At 53.2% G+C, this 23,516-nt stretch overlaps 1 protein-coding gene across 6 annotated transcripts in view; it reads right to left on the reverse strand.

The window, feature by feature from the left end:
* SCN8A (sodium voltage-gated channel alpha subunit 8) overlaps window positions 1-22,525 on the reverse strand; it is a 61,169-nt gene extending 38,644 nt beyond the window's left edge. For 4 of the 6 annotated variants that reach the window (XM_074565163.1, XM_074565161.1, XM_074565164.1 and 1 more), the window contains exons 1-3: window positions 22,397-22,525; window positions 11,194-11,523; window positions 309-428 (exon numbers count right to left, since the gene is read on the reverse strand). In XM_074565163.1, the coding sequence (XP_074421264.1) occupies window positions 309-428; window positions 11,194-11,469 (396 nt within the window). In that variant the 5' untranslated portion in view covers window positions 11,470-11,523; window positions 22,397-22,525. The remainder of the gene's footprint in view (window positions 1-308; window positions 429-11,193; window positions 11,524-22,396) is intronic. The other 2 variants (XM_074565166.1, XM_074565165.1) reach the window with 2 other exon arrangements.
* Between the last annotated feature and the right edge of the window lie 991 nt (window positions 22,526-23,516).

The following is a 23,516-nucleotide window of genomic DNA, read 5'->3' on the forward strand; positions in this document are numbered from 1 at the left end:
TCACGGGAAGCACAACCCTAAACCACATCCGTCCCAAAACTTATCCGTGTCTGTGCGCTGACGGAAGAGCAGACGCAGAAAGGTGCAACAGCAGGGAAAATAAACGTAATGTTTACTTGACTGGATGTGTCCAAAGGACCGTGATTTTTCTTTCAAAAACCCCACGTTTTTGTGTCTGCTCTGAGGCCAATCCAACTTCACCAGGTGCAGAATTCACAGACACTATTTGAATCGAGCAAAAAGACAACGGGCGAGAGAGTTTTCAATCAATATACAAAGGCAAAAATAACTCGGTAATAAAAAGGATATGAATGTATCAAAATTTTAATAGCTATTCTTCTAAACAGATTAAAAGGACTTAAAATGTACAAGGCAGGTGTGGCACTAAATCGGAAGAGTGTTTTCCCTCTGTTTAGTACTACAAAGGTCTGTGGAGAGACAAAGACAGAAACAAAAGAGAAAGAGAGAGAGTTAATGCATGAAAGTCAAGGCATGAATTGTACAAGAAAAGGTGAACAACCGCTATGGTAAAAAATAGCATTTTCTGCTCTTTTACAAGAATAATCACCTTTACGAAGTTCCCATTAGGGTAAAACATACGTACCAGTACATAATGAACAATTCTACTCCAAACCGTCCATCTCCCAGATGCCTCAGAGGCAGGATGTCCCGTCTGAGAGACACCCCTTCACCGCGCCGTTACCCCTCGCCCGCAGACAAGAACCGGGGCCCATGGCAGGAGAGGGACCGGCCGCGGAGCCCCGACTCCCGCCCGTCCCTCCGTGCCCCCTCCCTGGACCTGGTCCCGGCTCTGCCAGGTGGCCCCTGGCCCACACGGAGACATCGGTGGGTCGTCGGGGTGCAACCACCCCCCCGATTTTGGCCACTCGGTGCTTGGTGCGAGTCCCCGTCCCCGGGCCGCATCCCATCCTAGGGGACATCAGGGATGAATGGCGAAAGATGAGGGTGCTGAGGCACCCCCTGACCACGCCGGCTCCTGCTCCCCCATGGCTGGGGACTGTCACCCCCGAGAGCCCCGTACATCTGCACCCGGGCCGTGGCCCACAACGGACTGACACCAGAACTTGTAGATCTGGCGAGTTCCGGACTTTAACAACTGGTGAAAACTACCAGAATATCCCATTGTCCGTGTTGGGCTGGAGTGGAAAAATACCGGACAAAAGTCAATTTTCTCAGACCCTGTAAGGAGGAATTCCAGCGAGACCCTTTGAGCTGCCCCGGATCGCAGCGGGCTGTGGCCAGCACCTCCCCTGAGTCAGTAGCCACTCGGGCCAACACCTCAGGGACTGGACGGTCGGGGCGAGTCAACGCCATCGAGTCTCAGTTATCGCCCACTGAGGAATGCGGGCGCACTGGGAGTATTTGCTCCAAACTCGGAGGAAGGGAATTTTAATTCTAGGTCTCTCCTTCCTCCACCTCCCTACATGCACATGAGCAAGTGTGGACGCGCTTGTGTTTTACTGGATCCAAATACTTGTCCGTGCTCGTGTAAAAGGGGGAGCCGTTGGCTCGCTGGAGTCACCCACTGTGACCTTTAGTCCTGACAGTCAAAACCCGGGTGCAGGGGGGCGTGCAACCCCTCAAGTGTTTTGTGCTTGTACGTTTGTGCATACACATATATATGCGTTCATTTGGGATACCTTACGTTAGTGTGAGTCTTGCCACTTTCAAACCCGTAACTAAGTCGCCGTTCAATTATTTTGTTAAACCATCTTGTAAATCCTTAAATCGGTTAATGATTAAGTGCTGCTAAAACGTAACTCCTGATCTACCTCAAATCATTAATAAATTCTGAATTGCCACTAAACCGTAACCGTGTCAAATATTTCCATCCGCGACACAGGTCGGCGGAGAGGACACGTCCCGGCGGGGTCCCCCCGCAGACAGGGGCCGGACACCCGCTGTCCCCGCGCGGGGACGATTCTGAGCACATCCCACCGCGCTGCGCCAACCAACGCCTGCTCTCCTTGCCTTTAATTAGCGAGATATTAAGGTTTGCTACTTTACACAGAAGCTGCAGAATGAATCAGGTAAAGGTGAGGCAGAATCGATCTCCACTCTCCATCGCCAGCCCTAAAACACAGAAACCACCGGGACAAACACCCAGAAAGAAGGAATTAGAGCTGGAGCTGCCGAACACCCGCGCGCTCCACGCGCCAACTGCTCAGCTGGGAGGGAAAAAAAAGCAAATTTGTGCGCAGTGAGAAGCCAGAGGCCTTTCCCGCCTGCCATTCCCTGCGGGATGCGGCAAGGCCAGGGAGGCTGACGGATGGAGCGAGGCTCCAGCCCTCCGCCCGGCAGCAGGGAACCCACCAGGGCTTTCTGCCAGCGTCGCCACCGAGCTTCCCGGGGGACTCACTCACGAAATTTGTCATTTCCCTCCTAGTAAGTGAAACAGCAGATTTTAGCTCATTTGGCTAAATTAGACCATTGAGCAGTAAATTATTTGCAAAGGAAATCAACACGAGATTGCGGTCCAGCACTGAGTGAGAAAGATTAGTTACCAGAACCACTAATGCATCTCCCAACAAAAGCACTTTAAAGACAACCCCAGACAGCTCTTAAATTGCAGCATCAAGAATTAATGAGCAGATTACCTTGGCATGTAGCAAGATTCTAAAAGGCCTTAAGTTTTTCAAAACTGTGGGCTACAGACTGGTTCCAGTGACACCCAATTTTAAGAACCAGCTGTCCCTCTGTCGCGGTTTTGGCCAAATTGGCCAATGGCCGGCAACAGATGCTCCCCCCCAGCCTCTCGCGCACAGGGAGGAGGAGGAGAGATAAAGAGATTTATGAGTTTAGAAGAAACTAAACTACTTTAATGAAATACTAATAATAAAATATAAAGGAAAATAATGAAAATTTATTTCATTATCTCAGAGCTGGAGTCAGGAACACACGGATCGGGATCAAAGGCAGACGAACAGACAGGGTCCTCCTCGGACATCGGCCACTGAAGAGAGCAGACCCTTTGATCCCTCAGCTTTTATACTGAGCGTGATGCAGATGGGATGGAACACCCTGTTGGTCAGCTTGGGGTCACCTCTCCTGTCCCCTCCTGCCCGCAGGTGGGACCCCTCTGCGCTTTTCCGCTTCCCACCCTCCAACGGGGCAAATAATAAAATTAGCTGACCTTGGGTGTTTTGGCAATAAGTATAAGCAAGAGCCTCTCTGCGTACCATTCCTTGGCACAACCTGGAAACGTTGGTCTTATCACTCTGAGAACGAACCGTTCTGGGCACAACACGCTGTTAACTTCAGAGAGTGAGAAGAGGCCTAGCTAAGAAGTAAAATTACTGAACAGAAAGTTGGTTCTGTTTTACCTCATACCAGGACACCCTCCGTCCCCGACAGCACCAACTTTTCCAGGCTCACAGACCATTTACTTTTAAATTGTCCTTCACTGTCCCCTGCAGAGCCTTCAGACCAGGGCACCCACCACAGGGGGATGCTCACAGGCTCCCGCTGTGCGCCCAGCACAACACCGAGGTCTCAGCTCTACCACAGCTTTTAAGCAATGAAGTCTCTGATGCAACTGAGCTGGACAAAGACAGACATTCCCCCAAACCCCCATGCAGTGGTTCTGCAAGGTGGCTCGGTTTCATTATGGATAAGGAACTGGCTGGGTGGCCGCACTCAAAGAGTTGTGGTCAAGGGCTCCATGTCCATGTGCAAACCAGTGACGAGTGGCGTTCCTCAGGGGTCAGTGCTGGGACCAGCGCTGTTTAACATCTTTGCCAGTGACACGGACAGTGGGATTGAGGGCACCCTCAGCAACTTTGCCGACAACACCGAGCTGTGTGGAGCAGTTGACATGCTGGAGGGAAGGGATGCCATCCAGAGGGAGCTGGACAGGCTGGAGAGGTGGGACCCTGCCAACCTCCTGAAGTTCAACCAGGCCCAGTGCAAGGTCCTGCCCCTGGGTCAGGGCAACCCCAGGCACAAACCCCAGCTGGGCGGAGGATGGCTGGAGAGCAGCCCTGAGGAGAAGGACCTGGGGGGGCTGGCGGGTGAGAAGCTCAACACGAGCATGAAACGCACACTTGCAGCCCAGAAACCCCCCCACAGACTGGGCTGCATCCCCAGCAGCGTGGGCAGGGGGGCGAGGGGGGGATTCTGCCCCTCTGCTCTGCTCGGGGGAGACCCCCCTGCAGTGCTGCCTCCAGCGCTGGGGACAGCAGAAGGACACGGATCTGTTGGAGCGGGGCCGGAGGAGGCCCCGGAGATGCTGAGGGGGCTGGAGCCCCTCTGCTGTGGGGACAGGCTGAGAGAGCTGGGGGGGTTCAGCCTGGAGAAGAGAAGGCTCCGCGGAGACCTTCCAGCCCCTTCCAGTCCCTCAAGGGGCTCCAGGAAAGCTGGGGAGGGACTCTGGAGCAGGGAGGGGAGCCATGGGACGAGGGGGAAGGGTTTTACACTGCAAGAGGGAGATTTCGGTGAGATCTGGGGAAGAAATTCTTGGCTGTGAGGGGGGTGAGCCCCTGGCCCAGGTTGCCCAGAGAAGCTGGGGCTGCCCCATCCCTGGAGGGGTTCAAGGCCAGGTTGGACGGGGCTTGGAGCAACCTGGGCTGGGGGAGGTGTCCCTGCCCAGGGCAGGGGGTGGCACTGGGTGGGCTTTAAGGTCCCTTCCCACTCAAACCGTTCTGTGATTACACCTCCATTTCTACATGGGAGAAATCACCGTGCTGGAGCCCAATGTTTGCGCAGACAGAGCCCAGCAAGCCAGCGGTAACACCATTCTTCACACAGAGACATGGGGACGTGCATGCAAGATGGAAACCAACGCAAAGGCTCCAGACCTGCACTAGAAGAGCAAGTTGGATCCAGTCAGGGAAGGTGTATGGGGGGGTCAGAAACCGCCTGTGGGGTTACACAGAAACCCACATTTTCCATAGGGATCATCCCAGAAATGTGGCATTCCCAGTTGTAATATGGTCTGTCCCATCCGGTGATCGGGGCAATCACCTACCAAACACGAACTCCACGTTCTGCTTGCCAGCTTGGTCCGTCACAGGGCAGCTCCTTGTCTTCTCTGACCACCTCTGCTCAGCTTGCTCTTTTCAGACCACGACGCTTGCTGAACTCTCTCCTCTCCATGACGCCCACCGTAGGTGGGCCTCTCGGTACGACCCTACCCAAACCAGGTGCCGTTCACTCCAGCCTGCTCACTGATTCCAAGGGTTCCCAGATCCACTGCTCCACTTCCCCTGCGTGTCCCATAAAATCGTGGGTAAATCTCCGCTTGGCCTTGTCAGTAGCAAGAGGAGCACAGAAGCCAAGAAGTGTTTGGCAATTTAAAACCTTATCTTAGTTTTTCTTTATGCTGCTGACATATTAAAACTCAATTTCAAAATGGCTGCATGCTCTTAAAATGTTTGCTGGTTCAGCTCCAAGAACATCCTTAAGCCCTTTTACAATCTGCTGAGGCAAAGCTGAAAACTGGAAGAAAGGTGATACCTGGAGAACGGCATTTTGCAGTCGTCTTCTGAGAGAGGAAAGCTGGTTGAACTTCCAGAGGTCTCAGTTTGTTGTTAAAGCGTAGTGAAAAAGTCTCTGTCCACTTTAGTCTTCCTAAGGTTGGCCGGGACTCTACGCTTTACAGAAACCTTAGCAATAGTTCTCATTTAAAAAGAAGTAAGGTCACAAAAGAGAAGTCTTCTCTAAATCAGTTTGCAAAATAACGCATTAAAGAAGCTGTGCTGGAGAGCATGACAGAATTGACCACGCGATGGCAAAAAGCTTTCCAGTCCTATGAAGATTTAAAATGCTCTTGCTTCGTGCAGGTTTTACATTAAGCATTTCTGTAATGGCTGAAAAGCGAGGAGGAGTGGGCAGAAGATTTAAGGAGAAAACAGCTTTATGAACAGCCTAAGAACATATGGAACCATGTTCCTACCGTGGAAACTGATGACTGCCACACTCACAGAGCCGAGCAGGGAGAGCGACGACTTTCTGATGATGACACCCTGAGCAAGTTACTTTAACACAGCTATTTTCAAAATTAATTCACAGGGAACTGGCACCCTGTAGGCTGAAGAAGTACATACAGAATTAAACGTCAATGCAAAATATTTTTCAAGTCTGTTTTGGCTCATAGAGGTGTACTTTCTAATACAGAAACCATGTTATTCAATATTTATTTTTACATCCCACCTAAAAGGGGACAAATTTATTCTTTCTTAATAACTTATTCTTCACCACTGAAAAGCTTATATGGGAAAAAAAAAAGTATCTGCCACAGTTTGCTCATTCTTTAATCTCTTGTTTCAAGCTCAACGTAGGAAAAACTGTTGACATTTTCTGAAATGTATCAAATAAAAAATGACTGAAAGATATACTTTTAAAAATAAAGATTGTTCCATATGCAATATTGAGAATCTGATCTGGATTTAAGTTTTAGTGACATCACAGTCTGCCTATGTAAGGAAACCCACTCTGCCGCAGAAGCAGAAATGATTCTCCTCCCGTCTGCTCACCCCAGGGGGCCACAGCCACGCAGGGGATGGCAGCAGAGACTCTGCTGGCTCCTGGTCCACGCCACGCTTGGCGCATCCCGACCATAAACCAAAGCTCCGCGTGACACGGCAACGCTTGGGACTGGACACAAGAATGGCCACACAACAGCAAATGACTCCGTGACACTTCGTGGCCACCCGCCCCCCAGGAAGGACGGGGGGACAATGCTCCCCTCTCTTCATTCTGCCGCGACAGCAGGGAGGAGAACGAGGAGGGGCAGGATCCTCTCCTGCTCCTTTGGAGCCTACCGGAGAGATCGCAGACTCATAGAGTGGTTTGGGTTGGAAGGGACCTTAAAGCTCACCCAGTGCCACCCCCTGCCCTGGGCAGGGACATCCCCCACCAGCCCAGGTTGCTCCAAGCCCCGTCCAACCTGGCCTTGAACCCCTCCAGGGATGGGGCAGCCACAGCTTCTCTGGGCAACCTGGGCCAGGGGCTCACCCCCCTCACAGCCAAGAATTTCTTCCCCAGATCTCACCGAAATCTCCCTCTTCCAGTGTAAAACCCTTCCCCCTCGTCCCATGGCTCCCCTCCCTGCTCCAGAGTCCCTCCCCAGCTTTCCTGGAGCCCCTTGAGGGACTGGAAGGGGCTGGAAGGTCTCCGCGGAGCCTTCTCTTCTCCAGGCTGAACCCCCCCAGCTCTCTCAGCCTGTCCCCACAGCAGAGGGGCTCCAGCCCCCCCAGCGTCTCCGGGGCCTCCTCTGGCCCCGCTCCAACAGTTCCGTGTCTGCTATCCTATTCAGGGAAGGGAATATAAAAGGCAGGAGATATTAGATGGACAAGTCATCCCCGTCCCCCCCGAGATGGAGCGGAAGAAAAAATAAAATGAAACATGCAAGACCTGGAAAAGGTAATTAGCTTTTGGAAATAAGGATAAAAGGCTGACTTTTGAGATGGTCCCAATTCTTCCCTCTGTTTCAGTGACTTCACCGAGATGCAAACCCCATTAACAGCATCGTGACCTTGTAGGGCCACTGCCTCGCCCTACAGAAGCTGCCAGCGAAGGCTCCTGGAGGCACATGCTGGAGCCAGACGTGCCTCCCGCCAGCTGGGCTCTCACCCCCCTGCACCTTCCCCAGTTCCACGCAGCCAAGGTGACATTCCAGGCCGGAGGGCCCCTTTCCAAACTGCGCATGTGACCTGATGAAGCTGCGAGTCACTCCATTGGCACAACTGCACTGGGAAGATCCTCAGGTGCTCATCTGCAAGCTATAGGTGACCTCGGACAGTCCCGCTCTCGCCTCGGATGTTTGCAGACATACAGTCTTCTACAGCTGCGGGGCCGATTCTTCCTTTGAAATCAATCCACCTAAGCTTATAGATGGCCTCAATTCCCAGGATATTCAGGGACCTTCTACTGCCTCGTAAATGGGGTCACTGCAGGAGCGCTAACACCTTCACCTCCTTCTGTAGCATGTGTGAGATTCACAGGAATCAAGTGAAATGGAAGTTCCTTGAGGAAAATGACCACAACCAGGCAAAAGTCACGTTCAGTGGGAAAGAAGAGGGTGAGAAGTTGTTTAGCAGGAATGATAGCCTAGGCCATAAACGGAAGAGAAGGAAAGAGAGGTCTAAAAGATGAAAAAATATTAAAAAACCAGAAATACTAATAAGGTTGTGGAAATAAGAGGACGATGCTCCTCACCTCTTGCTTAAGCAAACACCGAGGGCAGACTAGACTATGGGCAATCGGCTGCTTTGCTTTCGTTGCCAGGGATGCTCATGCAGGCAGCTTCCCGGAATTTTGTTTGCACACATAAAGAAGGAAGATCATTACCTGCCTTTTGGGTTTTTAAATCGAAACGTTTCATGTTTCCACAACAAATACCATGGGCAAGTACTGCTTCCACGATGTGTTTGAGGCCAGGAATTGGACGGTGATTACCATCCGCAAAGCAAAGAATCATGAAAAATTCTTCTCTGGTACTTATGTAAAGAGAAAAAGGAGCTAAATCAGCTCCAAAATCTGCTACCTGTGATCAAAGGGACTTTCCTGATTCTCCCAAGAGTCATTACTCCCAGTTTGCAAAATGAAACCCAGTAGAGAACAGTGAAGTAGCTCGGACAAAACCATCGCTTGCCGGACTGGGCTCCGAACCCCAGAGTTTTGACTCCCTGTGCCACAGTTCTGTTTCTAGGTCACACTGTTTCTCCTTTAAATATCAGTTATCAGGCCACTGGAAAGTTCAGCTTCTCAGTGAAATGCAGTTTCAGTTTCCTTAGATAAACTAAGATCACCGTGTCCTACTGCAAGGAAAAGCAACCAGCTGATTTGCTCCCATGCACGCTGTACGTCTAGCTTTAACAGAGAAGATCTATGATGCAAAGCCTTCTGGCAAATGCTGGAGAGGAGGGGAAAAAAAATAATCTTGGAAAACTTCCCATGATTCAAGCAGATTCGCAATTCCTGATGATTCAGAGAAGGGCCTTTTTTAATGGCCTTAAAAAAAACCCTTTGTGGGAAGTCACTGACTATTTGAAGCAGCACAGAAGGAGCACACGCCAAAGCTATGGCCACGCTGAGGTGGATGCGAAAGGAACGGAGCCAGTAAAATGTTATTCCAGTGTTTATGGGGAGAGCAAGGCTCTGCTCACGGAGCAGCAATGGAGGCTGGCAGGGCTGTCTCAGCTTGTCTCCCATCTCCAGAACCTTCCCCTCCATCTGCAGCTGCTCCAGCTCTGCCAAGAGCTCGTGTCCCCGCACAGCGAGCCAGCAGAGACGGCTCTCTCCTGGAGACACGACAGATGCCTTCAAAGTTGGGAATGTGGCTTATTTTTCTCTAAAAAGGAAAGATTTATTGATAGAATCATAGAATGGTTTAGGTTGGAAGGGACCTTAAAGCCCACCCAGGGCCACCCCCTGCCCTGGGCAGGGACACCTCCCCCAGCCCAGGTTGCTCCAAGCCCCGTCCAACCTGGCCTTGAACCCCTCCAGGGATGGGGCAGCCCCAGCTTCTCTGGGCAACCTGGGCCAGGGGCTCACCCCCCTCACAGCCAAGAATTTCTGCCTCAGATCTCACCTAAATCTCCCTCTTCCAGTGTAAAACCCTTCCCCCTCGTCCCATGGCTCCCCTCCCTGCTCCAGAGTCCCTCCCCGTCTCACCTGTTGCCCCGCGTTGGGAGGCACATGCGGACACTGATAAAGCGTGAGGGCTGACGGGGAACTCTCCCTCCGGCTTCTGGTGGGACACCAAGACAACCACAAAGCCCTTGCACAGCGCTCCGGGACGTGGCAGTGCCCACTGCCCTTTGGCACCGCTCTCCTATTTTAGCCAGGAAGAGCATGGCCCAGTTCTCCCACATCTCTTCAACCACGTGAGCTCCAAGAGGGCACCGAGTGCTCCCGCTGGGGGCTGCAGTGACATTTCCCAACACCTCCTCTGGTCGGGTGCAAGCAGCCACGCAGCCAAAGAGACCCCGGGAACCGCTCTCCAGCTGCAGGTCTCCCTTCCACAGCCCGCCCACGCCAAAACCGGCCAGTTTTGTTTAACAAAGAGAAAACCTTTGTTCGGTAAAGAGAAAATATTTCTGAGGGATAAGGTCAGCTGCCTTCTCACCAGCAACAGCAGCTGCCCCCACATCTCCTTCAGCACATCGCCATCTCAACACCAGCCTGCTCGTACTCACCACGGGCACAAATCTCTGTCCTTCGAAGCCCTGTTCTGAGCTGGCACCTCCGCTCCTGGCACCACCGACACAACAAATGAGCATTAAACTCATCGGCTATACCCAATCTAAGCAACAAATTCAGTTGGTTTCATGGGAATAATGCCCTGCCAGCCACCGAATCACTTCTGAGCTTGGCAGGCAATGTCTGCCCCAACACAAAGTCATAAAACGTGACCATTTTCCACGACGGCCGTACTACCAGGCTTGGAACAGTCACATCAAACAACTGTCACATACGTGGTCAAACTCCAGCTTCTCGAGTGGCTCTGCCAAGCCAGAGTTACAGATGGTAATCATCTCAGCTTATTAAATTTCTATCAACGCAAGCAATGAAATTAAACAGTAGAAAAGAACCTCAGATTTAAGTCGTCTGGCCTTCTGAGGAAATCACTGATCGTGCTCTTCCCTATGTCACCAGCAGAAGATCCCTCCCCTCCACCTCCAGCAGAGTCTTTGCTTACTCACCACTCCCTCACGCCACCGCTTCGCTTCTTAATACATGGCGGCACCTTAGATGCCTCCTGCCGTTTCACCTTAATTCCACAGGCAAATATTTTAAAAATAAAAATTACAAAGATGAAAGTAAGTTAATTAGTTTATCTCAGGTCTGTTTTGTCATGATTCTCTATCCGACTGCTTCATAACGACCAAATTCAGTATTATTCCATGCAAGTAATGAAACACACACTTAAAACCGTTACCGTTACCCCTCAATTAAATTCTTCTTATTGCATTCACGGTTAAAATTGGCACATTAGCACAACTTTATCTATTTTTAGTTTCCAGACCTTGTTCTCGTAACTCCATCCAAGCAGGTGCTTAAAGATTGGTCATATCACCTCTGTTAAACCTCAAAGAAAAATATATAACAAGAAAAAAACAAACAAGCCCCATCCAAAGACTCCATTCTTTGTCTTCCACTCAAACCATACCCAAACCTGCAATTTCCTAAGAAAGAGGCGGTTTAGTGACTTCTTTCTTGCAGACTCACTTTCTGTGTCATATAATAAGGGTCAAAGTCCTCCAGCGGCACAGCAACCAGGCCTTTTGGGATGTCCCCGTAGATGAAAGGCAAATTCTTCCCTGCCTCAAGGTCACTGTTTGGTTTTGGTTTGCTGTCTTCATCATCGTCCCGGTGGCTGCTGTCTTGCTTTGGACGCTGCTTCTTCTTCAGTTCCGCAATGTGTTTCTCGATGTTCGCCAGAGACTCCGGAGTGAAGGGTTTAAAACTATCAGGGCCTGGTGGTGCGAGCAGCCGTGCTGCCATCTTTTCATCCTGCAGCAGCTTCTTTAGTTATGTCGCACCCCGGACCGGTCAGCTCTGCGGGGAGCAAAGAGCAGAGGCAGAACAAGGTCAGTGTCGGCTGACAGACAACAGACAGACAGACAGACAGCACTGCAGAGCCAGCGGCAACAGGCGGACGCGCAGCGAGTGCTGGGCTCTGGGTGAACCTGCCTGTCCCGTCCCACGGCTTCACCCAACAGCCCGGGCAGAACCGGCACACACAGAGCTGATCATGGAATGGTTTGGGTGGGAAGGGACATTAAAACCCACCCAGGGCCACCCCCTGCCCTGGGTAGGGACACCTCCCCCAGCCCAGGTTGCTCCAAGCCCCGTCCAACCTGGCCTTGAACCCCTCCAGGGATGGGGCAGCCCCAGCTTCTCTGGGCAACCTGGGCCAGGGGCTCACCCCCCTCACAGCCAAGAATTTCTTCCTCACATCTCACCGAAATCTCCCTCTTCCAGTGTAAAACCCTTCCCCCTCGTCCCATGGCTCCCCTCCCTGCTCCAGAGTCCCTCCCCAGCTTTCCTGGAGCCCCTTGAGGGACTGGAAGGGGCTGGAAGGTCTCCGCGGAGCCTTCTCTTCTCCAGGCTGAACCCCCCCAGCTCTCTCAGCCTGTCCCCACAGCAGAGGGGCTCCAGCCCCCCCAGCATCTCCGGGGCCTCCTCCGGCCCCGCTCCAACAGCTCCGTGTCCTTCTGCTGTTGGTGCCCCAGCGCTGGAGGCAGCGCTGCAGGGGGGTTTCACAGAGCGGAGCAGAGGGGCAGAATCCCCCCCTTGCCCCCCTGCCCACGCTGCTGGGGAAGAGCCCAGGCTGCGAGGGGTTTCTGGGCTGCCAGCGCACATCACTGGCACATGTTGAGCTTCTCACCCCCCAAGACCCCCAGGTCCTGATCTCCAGCCACCCCACTGACGGCTCTCCTCGTTCAGGCACCTCCTGAACACAATCTCTGCTCTAGACTACAGAAACTGTTCTGCAAAGCAACTCTCAAAAACAGTATTTTCCTACAAAAATGATTCTACCAGTCACTGCTCTCTAGCAAACTAGTTAGATAAAAACTGATTATTAGATAAAAATTCCAAGTCAGCTCTATTCCCAGGGTGGGGACGAAGTGTCGGGTGGTGTCTAAAGAGGGCTGGCCCTGAGCACAGCACTCCCTCAACACGGCACGAAGGAGGAGTAACCCGGGGCTAGGTTTAGGAGGGCGCAGCAGCCACGTGCTGAGCTCGTTTGAAAAAAACGCTCCTTCCTGTCCTTTCAGATATTATCACAGTTAAGGAGATGCTTCTGTAATGACTTCGGCACGCGTTGGCATGGCTGTGCCGGGGAGCACACTCAACACTTCCTCAGGTAGGACCAAGACCTCAGCGGGCTCATCTCCACTGCGGGAAGTCCAATCTCACCCTTTCGTTACACACACACACATATATATACACGCACGTGTAATTATGAGAGTTTCTATTCATTTGAGGCCCTAAGAATGAAATAATTAAAAAGACTTTCATCAAGTACAATAGTAATTTCTGAAAGTTAAAGTTCTGCAACAGGCGGGTTAGACACAGGGTCGTCTTTGCATCAGATGCTGCAAAATGAACAAGCGCTTCTCCATGACAAAGAGAAGAAAGGGGAAGGGGACAGGGACGGGGAGGGGAACCTCCCCGAGCTGCCGACCCATCGAGGAGCAGAGACCCCCGACAGGACTTTCCCCCATCTCTCCAACAGGCACCTCACTCGGTGCCGCTCCGATGACAGAGCGGAGCCGGGGGACACTCACTCCTTCGAACCCAACCACCTACGAACCCTCTGCAGCTCCGCACCTCTTGCCAAGCTCCAGCAACAAGGCTATATCGCGTTTCTGAGCCAGCGGTACCTCCTCAGGCTTTTCACACCCTGGGAAGAGGCCAGGAGAGTAGAGGAACCCCAGGCGCTGATGGAGGAGCACTGCAGAGCTGGGGGCTGGAAGAGGACCCAGCCCCACACAGCTCAGCGCAACGGGGAGGAACCGCACCACCAAAGCGGTGACAAATTGGAGAGGAAAGGCAAAACAACCACGAGTGTACGGCACAGAAAGAATCCAAAACCTACGCAGGATAAGGTCCCTTCAGTACAGAAAAAAAGATCATCAGTGAGGTTACATCTTTTAGACTAACACGTGCGCAGCAACAGAATTTGTATTTGAGATTTGGAATCTCTGAAAGAAGAATAACTTCTTACTCTGAGGGGGGTGAGCCCCTGGCCCAGGTTGCCCAGAGAAGCTGGGGCTGCCCCATCCCTGGAGGGGTTCAAGGCCAGGTTGGACGGGGCTTGGAGCAACCTGGGCTGGTGGGAGGTGTCCCTGCCCAGGGCAGGGCAGGGGAACGAGATGATCTTTAAGGTCCCTTCCAACCCAAAGCACTCTATGATTCTATGACTTTCAAATTCCTTGAAAACCACGCTATAGGACTGAATCGCTAAGTTTCAGGTATTTTGGCACAATGCTAGGCACCAATGGTCCGTACAGCCCTTGGCTCTGAAGAACTATTTCTGTGGGAAGAGCTGACAGAGGCAGAGCTGGAGGCGGCTCTGGCCCGAAGGATGAGCTGGGACATGTCTGCCCGGCCTCGACCACAGGCACACTCTGATCTTGGGAACCACAACCTTCTACGGATCGTAGCGGAATTCATGAATAAACACAGCCCAGAAATAACGGAGTCTTTTTTTTTTTTAAGAAAACCTGGAGATCCCAGCCCTCAGCGCAGTACCTGGGGCATTTCCAGCAGCCAGAACATCTGGTGCAAAGTGCCCTTCCATGGGATTTCAGGTTATTCCTTGCAACTGCTTCGCTCTATGCCAACCTAAAGCTGCACCACATGTGGAGAACTTAATCAAACGTTGTTTCCGTCTCTGGTTTTATTTGGAGATCCAAAAGCCTTAAGCATAGATCTCCCTCCTTCTGTAACCATGCAGCGCAGGCTGGGATTCTTCTCCCATCAACTTGACCAGGTATTTCTGGCGTAATAACAATAAAGACTCAAAAAAGATGGCAAAAGGGGGAGAGAAAAGCCGCCACCTTGGTCACATTATCTCCAGAAACATCACAGAACAGCCTGCTGATATTAAGGAAAAATTAATTTATTCTATTCTTGCAGCATTTGCATGCATTTAATTACCAAATTTCCCACATACTGTGAAACTATAGAGCAGCATTGGGGATGTGGTCTAATTGAATGGCACAGATAAATACACGAGGCCTGAATTTAGAAACCAAAGTAGCTCAGGGACACAGCACAAAAAAGGGGAAAAAAAAAAATGACGGCACAAACGAATGCCTGATTGGTATGCACAATTACACAGCCGGCAACTGGAAGCAACCGACCGATCTGCTAAGTGGCCAGCTAAAAAACAAAATAAAACAACGTCCCCCCCCAAATCTGGTACGCAGCAGCCCAGCGCAGGGGGCTGCAGGGGCCCTGGTCGTCGGTGAGCGCAGACATCGGATGCTCTACTGACACCGGCCCTTCACTCCCAACCCCTGCTCCGGCAACGGGTGCTCCCTCTCTGGGCTCCCACTTGTTCCATATAAATCCATAACTGCGATTTAATTTATTGGGAAGTTCTTGCCTGTCCTGACTTTGTTTTCCCAATAAATGATCCCTCATTATGATAATGGACAAAACTAGGATGTAAACTGAAAGGATGGGACTGGAATGTTTATTTAATTCCTTAAATCACACCTGTATAGCACTTTTTATATCTTTGATAGCTCAGCATTACATATCCTTAGGACGACGAGCCGTGCCGCGCGGCTCCAACCGCCAACCCTGATCTTTACGTTAACCCGGCGCACACAGACCGGATACTTCTGAGAGCTGTTTTACTTAAAAAACCAAACCCATACAGACAAAGGGTTTGGAACACCTCTGCTCCAGCAGCTCCCCGGGTCACTGCGCGGGGCCAACACACCTGCAGCCCCAGCAGTGGGTACAGCCGGGGGCGAGGAGCAATCTGAGTGTTATGGAAGGAGAAAAATAGCGAGAGCGTCAAGGATGTCCACCGTCAAGATCTAACGTTTTTCTCAGCAGGAAGAAAAGAAAATCGCAAAACAACAACAAATTTTCACGTGAGGATACAATAATATTTTTCAGTATACACGGGAAGAACAGAGTGAGTTTAGAGTGTACAAATATCTGCTAAAAAAACCCACAAAATCCCTCCCAAACCAGCCACACCGAAGGCAGGTGTCAGCACATCTGCTTCTTGGGTGAATTTTGCCTAATTTGGCAAAACATTCAGCTGTAGGGGCCTCTGCGGGAAGCAGAGTCAAGAGGGTGAGCTGGCGTTCACTCCTGCCCCTTTGCGTGTGTTTCAGTTCGTTACCAGAGGGTATTCAGAAAACATCAGGCATCATGCAATTATTTGATTTTTAAAAATAAAACTACTCCTTAAAGACCTTTACTAAAATTAGTCCTTATCCGCATGTTGACTGAATGAAAAAATCCCAAACCATCTTCATCCTGAAGGTGTCAGGATTTAAGTAGAAAAGTTTCTCTGCGGGAAGAGACACAGAAAGGGAAAATAATTTGTCCGCGGTCACCTGGTGGTAGACCTGGCAGCTGATCACAAGCACTGGGACTCCCCCAGGCTCCAATCCTTTTAATAACGGGCCATATCTAATGAACGCCCACCATCTCCTCTCGTTTCTGGTGGCCTCCAACCCCACTGAGGTTCCTCCTGCCTCCGAAGGTCCGTGGCCGCACTCCCGGGACTTTGGGGGAGTCAGGAATTCGTCCTGGAGTTGGGTGCTCAGAGCTCCCTGGGGCCAGATCGCATCTTTACACACACATTTCTCAAAGATTTTACACTAGAAGAAATGCTGTACTGAGCTGCCCATTTGCTAAGATTTAATTATTTTTTCTAAATGTTCCCAGCAGTCCATTTACTGGTACATTATGAAATATTCTAATAAATTATTCAAGCTGATTGTCAAAATAAATTAAAAACACACTTTTGAGGCAATATCTTTGCTTTAATACATTTCCTCATTTATTAATTTGCAAGATTCAGTCATTCACGTCTCTCAGTTCCTTCGAGAGAGAGCTCTTTGATGGGAGTTTTCATGTGACCCAGGCAGACACACGTGGCTTTTGGTTTGAATGCACAGGGTTGGGGCAGAAAGGCAACAGCCCCCCAAAATTCTACTGCCCCAGAGCCTAAAAAAAGCTTCAAGCCAAACCAAAATAGCCCTGCAGGAATGAGCAATCCCGTGCCTGGAAATGGCCTTTGGGAGAACTCACTGATCTTCTCCGTCTGCAGTAAATTCTGGGCCTAGAACAAGGCAATTTTATCAATGAGCAGGCACAGCAACACAACTGCTGGGGGGCATCAAGAAGAGTGTGGCCAGCAGGTGGAGGGAGGTCATCCTCCCCCTCTGCTCTGCCTTGGGGAGGCCACACCTGGAGCACTGGGTCCAGTTCTGGGTCCCCGGATCAAGAGGGACAGGGAACTGCTGGAGAGGGGACAGCAAAGGGCTGCCGAGATGACTGTGGGACTGGAACATCTCTTTTGTGAAGAAAGGCTGAGGGATTTGGGGCTCTTCAGTCTGGAAAAAAGTCGGCTGAGGGGGGACCTTATCAACGCTTCTAAATACTGAAAGGGGGGCTGTCAGGAGGATGGGGCCAGGCTCTTCTCAGTGGTGCCTGGGGACAGGACAAGGGACAACGGGCACAAACTTGAGCGTGGGAAGTTCCACCTCAACATGAGGAGGAACTTCTTTGCTGTGAGGGTGGCAGAGCCCTGGCACAGGCTGCCCAGAGAGGTGGGGGAGTCTCCGTCTCCGGAGACATCCCAAACCCGCCTGGACGCATTCCTGTGCCACCTGCTGTGGGTGACCCTGCTCTGGCCGGGGGTTGGAGGGGGTGATATCCAGAGGGCCCTTCCAAGCCTATGATTCTATGACATTTTCACTTTCAAGCAACAGCTATCCTTTTGTTGCTGGTTGTTTTCCCTACCCCAGGTAGAAGATTGCCGAAGTTCCCGGCAAAGCAAGTGGAGTTGAAGGGCAGAGCCCAGAGAGAGGAAGAACGTTCCTGCTCTGGGCTGAACGTGAGCACACCCCTCTACGGGTACGGGAATGAACAGCAGCGCCGGGAGGAGAGAGAACCGTGAAAGCAGAAATATTAGAAAACACATTAATATTGTGTTATCGTTTGAGAAACCCACGACAATTTATTGTCATTTAGACAATTATTCTCTCACCCAATGACCCCTCCCCACCTGGGAAGGGGAATCAGGAAAAATATAGAAACATGGGGGTTGAAATATAAACAGATTTAAAAGAGTAGGACTAAATAATTAACATTAATGACACTAAAGAACCAGTATTGATCCCGATACCAGTATAAGGATCGTACCCAGACCACTCCCTCAGCAGGAAGCCGTGCGCTGCCCACAGGGACAGACAATGCGGGACCCTGCGAGCGCTGTGGCTGCAGGAGGAAGGGAAGGGCTCAGGGCTCCGGCACCGGGGCGAGGAGTTCTCTGGACCACCACCATCAAGGAAGAGAGAGAACTTCGTGGCAAACTTTCTAATTTATATCGAATGTGATGTTCATGGTATGAAATAATCCTGGTAGCAGCTTGGGTCAAGGTCTCACTCCTCCTCGTCCCCGCACCTCAAAAACACTGAGACCTTGAAACCTGCACCCCAGAGCTGGTGATAAAGTAAATATTTTCACCGATTCAGACACTAGTCTTCTAAAAGTGCAGTTTTCCCGGGCACGAGAAGAGAAGTTAGTCCTGTATTGCTCAAACCAGGACGTACCGGAAGATGCTTTCATGAAAACTAGAGGAGCTGAAGACCCAGCACTGGGGGCTCTTCCAGTCCCCGCAGCAGCAGCAGGACAGCTGGAAAGTCACCCCGGCAGCCGCAAGCGCCCACCCTGGGCTCCCCCGTCGGCCCTCGCTCAGAGCTACTCGCGTTTGTCACCAATCCCACGGGGACCTGGGGATCCGCACAGACGGAGCCAGCCCAAGGGCAGCACTTCAGTTTCCCCTTTTTAAAGCCCAACTTCTGAACAAAGAATTGTTCAAAATTGTTATCGTGCAAAGACACTAACCCAAATTCAACTCCTTGTTGGGTTCACTCAGCCTACCAGTCACCATAAAATAGGAGCGAGGTAACGGTTATTCTATACAATAAATTTGGAAGAATTCATGTAATGTTGTGGAGCACTCGGATAGCGTGATCACAAGTGGGACAAATATGAGGGAGGGGAACAAACCACCCCCCTCCCTGTTCTCCGCTCCGGCACAGGGGATCTGGGAATCCCTGCAACATGCTGGAGCACAACTCACGCAGGCTGGAGCCACACCACCATCAACCCTCGTCTTCTCCCCATGCACCTCCCGTCAGGGGGGCCTACAGGAAAGCTGGGGAGGGACTTTTTACATGGGCTTGTAGCCATCGGACGAGAGGGAACAGTTTTAAACTGGAAGAGGGAGATTGAGATGAGATCTGAGGAAGAAATCCTTGGCTGTGAGGGGGGTGAGCCCCTGGCCCAGGTTGCCCAGAGAAGCTGTGGCTGCCCCATCCCTGGAGGGGTTCAAGGCCAGGTTGGACGGGGCTTGGAGCAACCTGGGCTGGTGGGAGGTGTCCCTGCCCGGGGCAGGGGGTGGCACTGGGTGAGCTTTAAGGTCCCTTCCAACCCAAACTGTTCTGTGATTCTATGATCTGCTCAGAGATGGCCCTGCCCTGGCATCAGCCGTTCCTGGCTGTCCTAACGTGACCATCCTGCCCACCAATGTCACCAGACACTCCATACAAGTCCATCTCCTGCTGCAACAGCATTGTTTGCTGCCCAGCCTGGAGAGCTCTTTCCCGCTCAGGTGGGACGGATCCCACACCGAAGGGCCTGTGCATCACACAGGTCACCTTAAACCACTGTGGAGGATTAAACCCACAAATGGCCACAGGACGCAGTACCCAGCTCTGCACCTTCCCAGTGACAGGCTCCTGAGAGGCGCTCTGATTTTTAACGATATTGAGCACTGACACCTCTTAGATTTCTGCAGAAGTGCTGGGAATTCAACTTGCCCGGAAACAAAGACAAGTTTTCATTATTCTTGTCTTCAGAACAACACTACTCTGGCCTAGCACTAGTTATAGAAACAATTTTGTCTGTGCCTGGGCATGCCCTCAGCCGGGAAAAGCAAGTTGAAGCACCGGGGACAGATCTGTAAGTGACTTGTGATGAGCTTCCACTGCTCTGGTTTTCACAGATCCTTCCTCTAAACCCAACGCCAGAAACATCCTCTCAATGGCCAAGGAGAGCCAGATATTGCAGAGTTTGCCCCAAGAAGCTGCAGCAGTTTCCACCCCCCTCCCAGGAGTCAGGCTGGTTCCCAAACACACAGAAACAGAGAACTGCGCCCGGGGGGTTTTATCTGGTTTTAAAATTTGTATGGTAAGTTCTAGTAAAAATAAGTAACAGCGTACACATATCAAGGGAAAAAAAAAAAAAAAAAAAAAAAAGAGAGAAATGGGGATGGCTTTTAGTTATTTTCAGTATTTTCTGCTCCCTACTTCTCCAGCAATGAAGGTTTTAGTTATGGAATTTTAAGACCACCACCTGTAAAGTTCACATTCAACAATGAAAAATATTACTGCTTTTTAAAAACGAACAAACAAACAAAAGAACTCTTGGAATTCACTGCTGAGAATATTTTATTTATAAATATAAACTCCTCACATCTTTCTGCTGGCACAGGAACAGCAGGAGTAACATAGAATGGGACTTTTTAGGTCTTAGATAGCAAGATTTTTGCATTTTGAAATGGCTGGTTTCAGAAAGCAGCAATTTCCCAGTTTTGCCCTGCGCCCACTGGCTGCTCTTCCTTCCCGGGAATATCCTGTGTGCTAGTGTGCTCCCCTGGGCAGGACCCGCGCTCTGCCACGGGGCAAGAGAGAGGGGGGAGAAGGCAGAAGTTACTCTGCCTTTGGGGCAGCGTTTAAAGAGTGGAAGATGGGGCAGAGTGTGACGAGCCAGCCTGGAGTCTCAGCTAAGGTCACGGCGGGTTTTTAACGCACCTCTGCACCCACCTCCTCTGGACTCGTGCTCTCCACGACTGCCCACCCCGCACAGAAGTGGAATAATGGGACATAAGGGGAAAAGTCTGAGCATTTCATTACTCCCGAACCCCCCCAGACTGAGCCAAAAGCCCAGCAGGGACGAGCCTCCTGCCCCGCTGCCACTGTCACACGTCCCCACGTGTGGCCTCCTCTCTAGGGTTGCTTAAATTATTTTCCCCGCGCTTGTTCTCAACTCCAGCGCTTCCGTTTTGTTCTTTTTCCACACCTTCTCTACCCCAAACCCTTTCTCTGAACACAACAATCAATTATTGATTCCAGCCCATCTGTTGATGCCGATGGCAGCTGTGGCGGTCGATGGTGGATGGAAATCCTGTGACCACACGGACACGGGAGTCGCATGCGGACGCTGCTGCCAACTGCCTCCCCGGTCATTGACAAATAGTGAGGATCAATTGGCATGTGAAGCCGTATCAGCTCATTTTAAGGAGAAAGTGTGCAAAACGTGCCAAGCAGAGCCCCAGCCGAAACCACTGCTGGGAGGGAGGGGATGCCGCGGTTTAGATTTTCGAGCCCCTTCGCTTTCACTCCGCGCTGACTTTGTGCCTGTCTTATTTCACCTCCTTCAGCCGAGGGTGAGAGCACACCCGCGCCTGGTGTCCTGCGACACGCCATCGCTCGCTCTTCTCTGTACTGCAAACCCAGCTCCCCCTCCACGCACAAATACCCACATCGTGGTACTCCCCCCCCCCCCCCCAGCACGGTATCTATACCATGATCTAGATCGGAGACATACGTGTCAGCTTATATAACCGGGGAAGGGTTTGTGATGGGGCCAGGCCCCTCTGCCTGGGGTGGGTGACAACCCTGAGAGGGGGCACACATCCCAAGGGTCGCTGTCCCCCCTCCCCCCCCCCGGCCTGTCCTGGGGTCAGAGGAGCCCAAAAAAGGACATTTCCAGGCCCCCTCCTTCTAGAGGGGGCTGCCAGGCACCCCCCGGAGGTAAACCAGCGCTGTCACCCGTTTTCCTCTCTTTTCCCCTAAAGATACTAATTGGGTGGCGCGGGGGGTCGGGCTCCTACAGCCCCCCCGCCCCATTACAGCCACCGGGGTGACAGGGTCCGGGTGGGCCACAGGGGCGATGCTGCAGCCGCAAAAGGGCCAGGTGACATTTCTGCACCCCACAGCCCCTCAGCCCCCCCACAGCCCCCCCCAAACCCACCTACAGCCCGTCCCCAGACCCCCAAATTCCTCCACTGTCCCCCCCCACGTCGGGCCCGCCGCCCCCCCCCAAGCCCAGCACCCCCCCAGGGGGACATCCCCAGCGGTGTCCCCCCCCCACAACCGCCCCCTCCCCTCCAGCCCTCGCCCAGCTCGCCCGCAGCTCCCGCCCGCTCCCCTCCCCCACACCGGGCACCATTTGCACCAGGCGCGGGGGGGTCGACTGGGGTGGGGGAGGGGGACACACAGATTTTTAATGGAAAAAGGCTCGTGAGCGCGCAGCGGCCTCTCCCCAGGGAGGAAAAACCCCCAGTGAAGCCGAAGCCGCCCCCGCCACCCCCGGGCCTGCGGGGGCGAGGGGAGCCCCAGAGCCGCCCCGCGCACCTCTCCTACGGCGCCCTGCCCCCCGCCTCCCCTGGCGGGACCGGGGAGGGCCGAGGGAGACCGGGGACGGACGGGCGGAGCGGGGACAGGCCGCCCCGGGACGCAGCGGCCTCCCGCGACCCGCTCTGCGGCAAAGCGGCGGCCGGCGGGGCGGGATGAGGAAAATAACGATAACCAGGCCCGGGAAGGAAGGGCGGGGGGAGCCCGGGCCCCCCCCCCCGCGGCCGCGGGGCTGGACTCACCGCGGCGGCGGCTCTAGCGCGTCTCCGGGCCGGACTGCGGCGGGGCGGGAGCTGCGGGGGGGACTGCGGGTGTCGCCATCTTGGTGCGCCGGCGCCACGCCCCCCGCGCGCTGCCCGCCCCGCCCAGCGCCGGCTGCCGGCAGGGGGCCGAGGGGCGGGGCCGAAGTGCCGGCTCCGCGCGCGGGGGGGCGGGGCCAAAGGCCCGGCACGGGGCTGAGGGGGCGGGGCCAAAGCGCCGGCTCAGTGCTGAGGAGGCGGGAGCAACCCCCGGCACGGAGCTAAGGGGGCGGGGCCAAACACCGCCCGGTGCGGGGGCGTGGCCAAACTCCCGGTAGGTTGAGGGGGCGGGGCCAATCCCCTGGCAGGTGACTGGGGGACGTGGTCAAATTTCCGGCGGAGGGCTGAGGGGCGAGGCCGAACTGCCAGCACCGCGCGGAGGGGGCGGGGCCAACACCCCATACGGGGTGAGGGGGCGGGGCCAACTCCCCATACGGCATTGAGGGGGCGGGGCCAAACCCGGGCGGGGCGGCGGGGGCGGGGCCGCCACCCTTTAGGCTCTAAGGCAGATTCCCTTTTTTTTTTCCTTTTAATTTTTTTCCTTTCTTATATTACAAATTAAAATTTAATTTTCGTTTACGATGAGACACTGGAACACCCGCGGTGGTATCTCCGACACGCCCATCCAGCCCAGGCCCCGCCACTGCCCCCGCTCACTCGCCGCGTCCTACCCACCCCCCGCTCCGGACCCTCCCCTGCGCCCCCGGGCCCGGCCCCGCGGCTGCCGGAACCTGCGCAACATCCCGCGCCCTTGGCCGGACCCGTGGGGCGTTTGCGGTGGTGGAAACATCAGCACCGACCCCGCCGCTTGACCCACGTGGAAGCGGCTCGGTAGCAAAGGCGCCGGGCGCTTTCGGCACCTCAGCGCCAGGAGACCAGAAGAATTAAGCCGAGAAGATGCCGAGCGGAGCCCAGCAGCAGGCGCGGTGCCAGAGGAGGACTCCCGGCAGTGTGGGGCTCTGGGCTCCCCGGGGCACCGCAGAGTTCCGCAGGGAGCACCCCAACCTCCGAGCACCCACCCGGGCAGGGTGCTCACTGCTGGGGCAGAGCCAGGCTCCGTCTC

This window comes from Larus michahellis, chromosome 22, assembly GCF_964199755.1.
Source record: "Larus michahellis chromosome 22, bLarMic1.1, whole genome shotgun sequence".
Classification (NCBI taxonomy): domain Eukaryota; kingdom Metazoa; phylum Chordata; class Aves; order Charadriiformes; family Laridae; genus Larus; species Larus michahellis.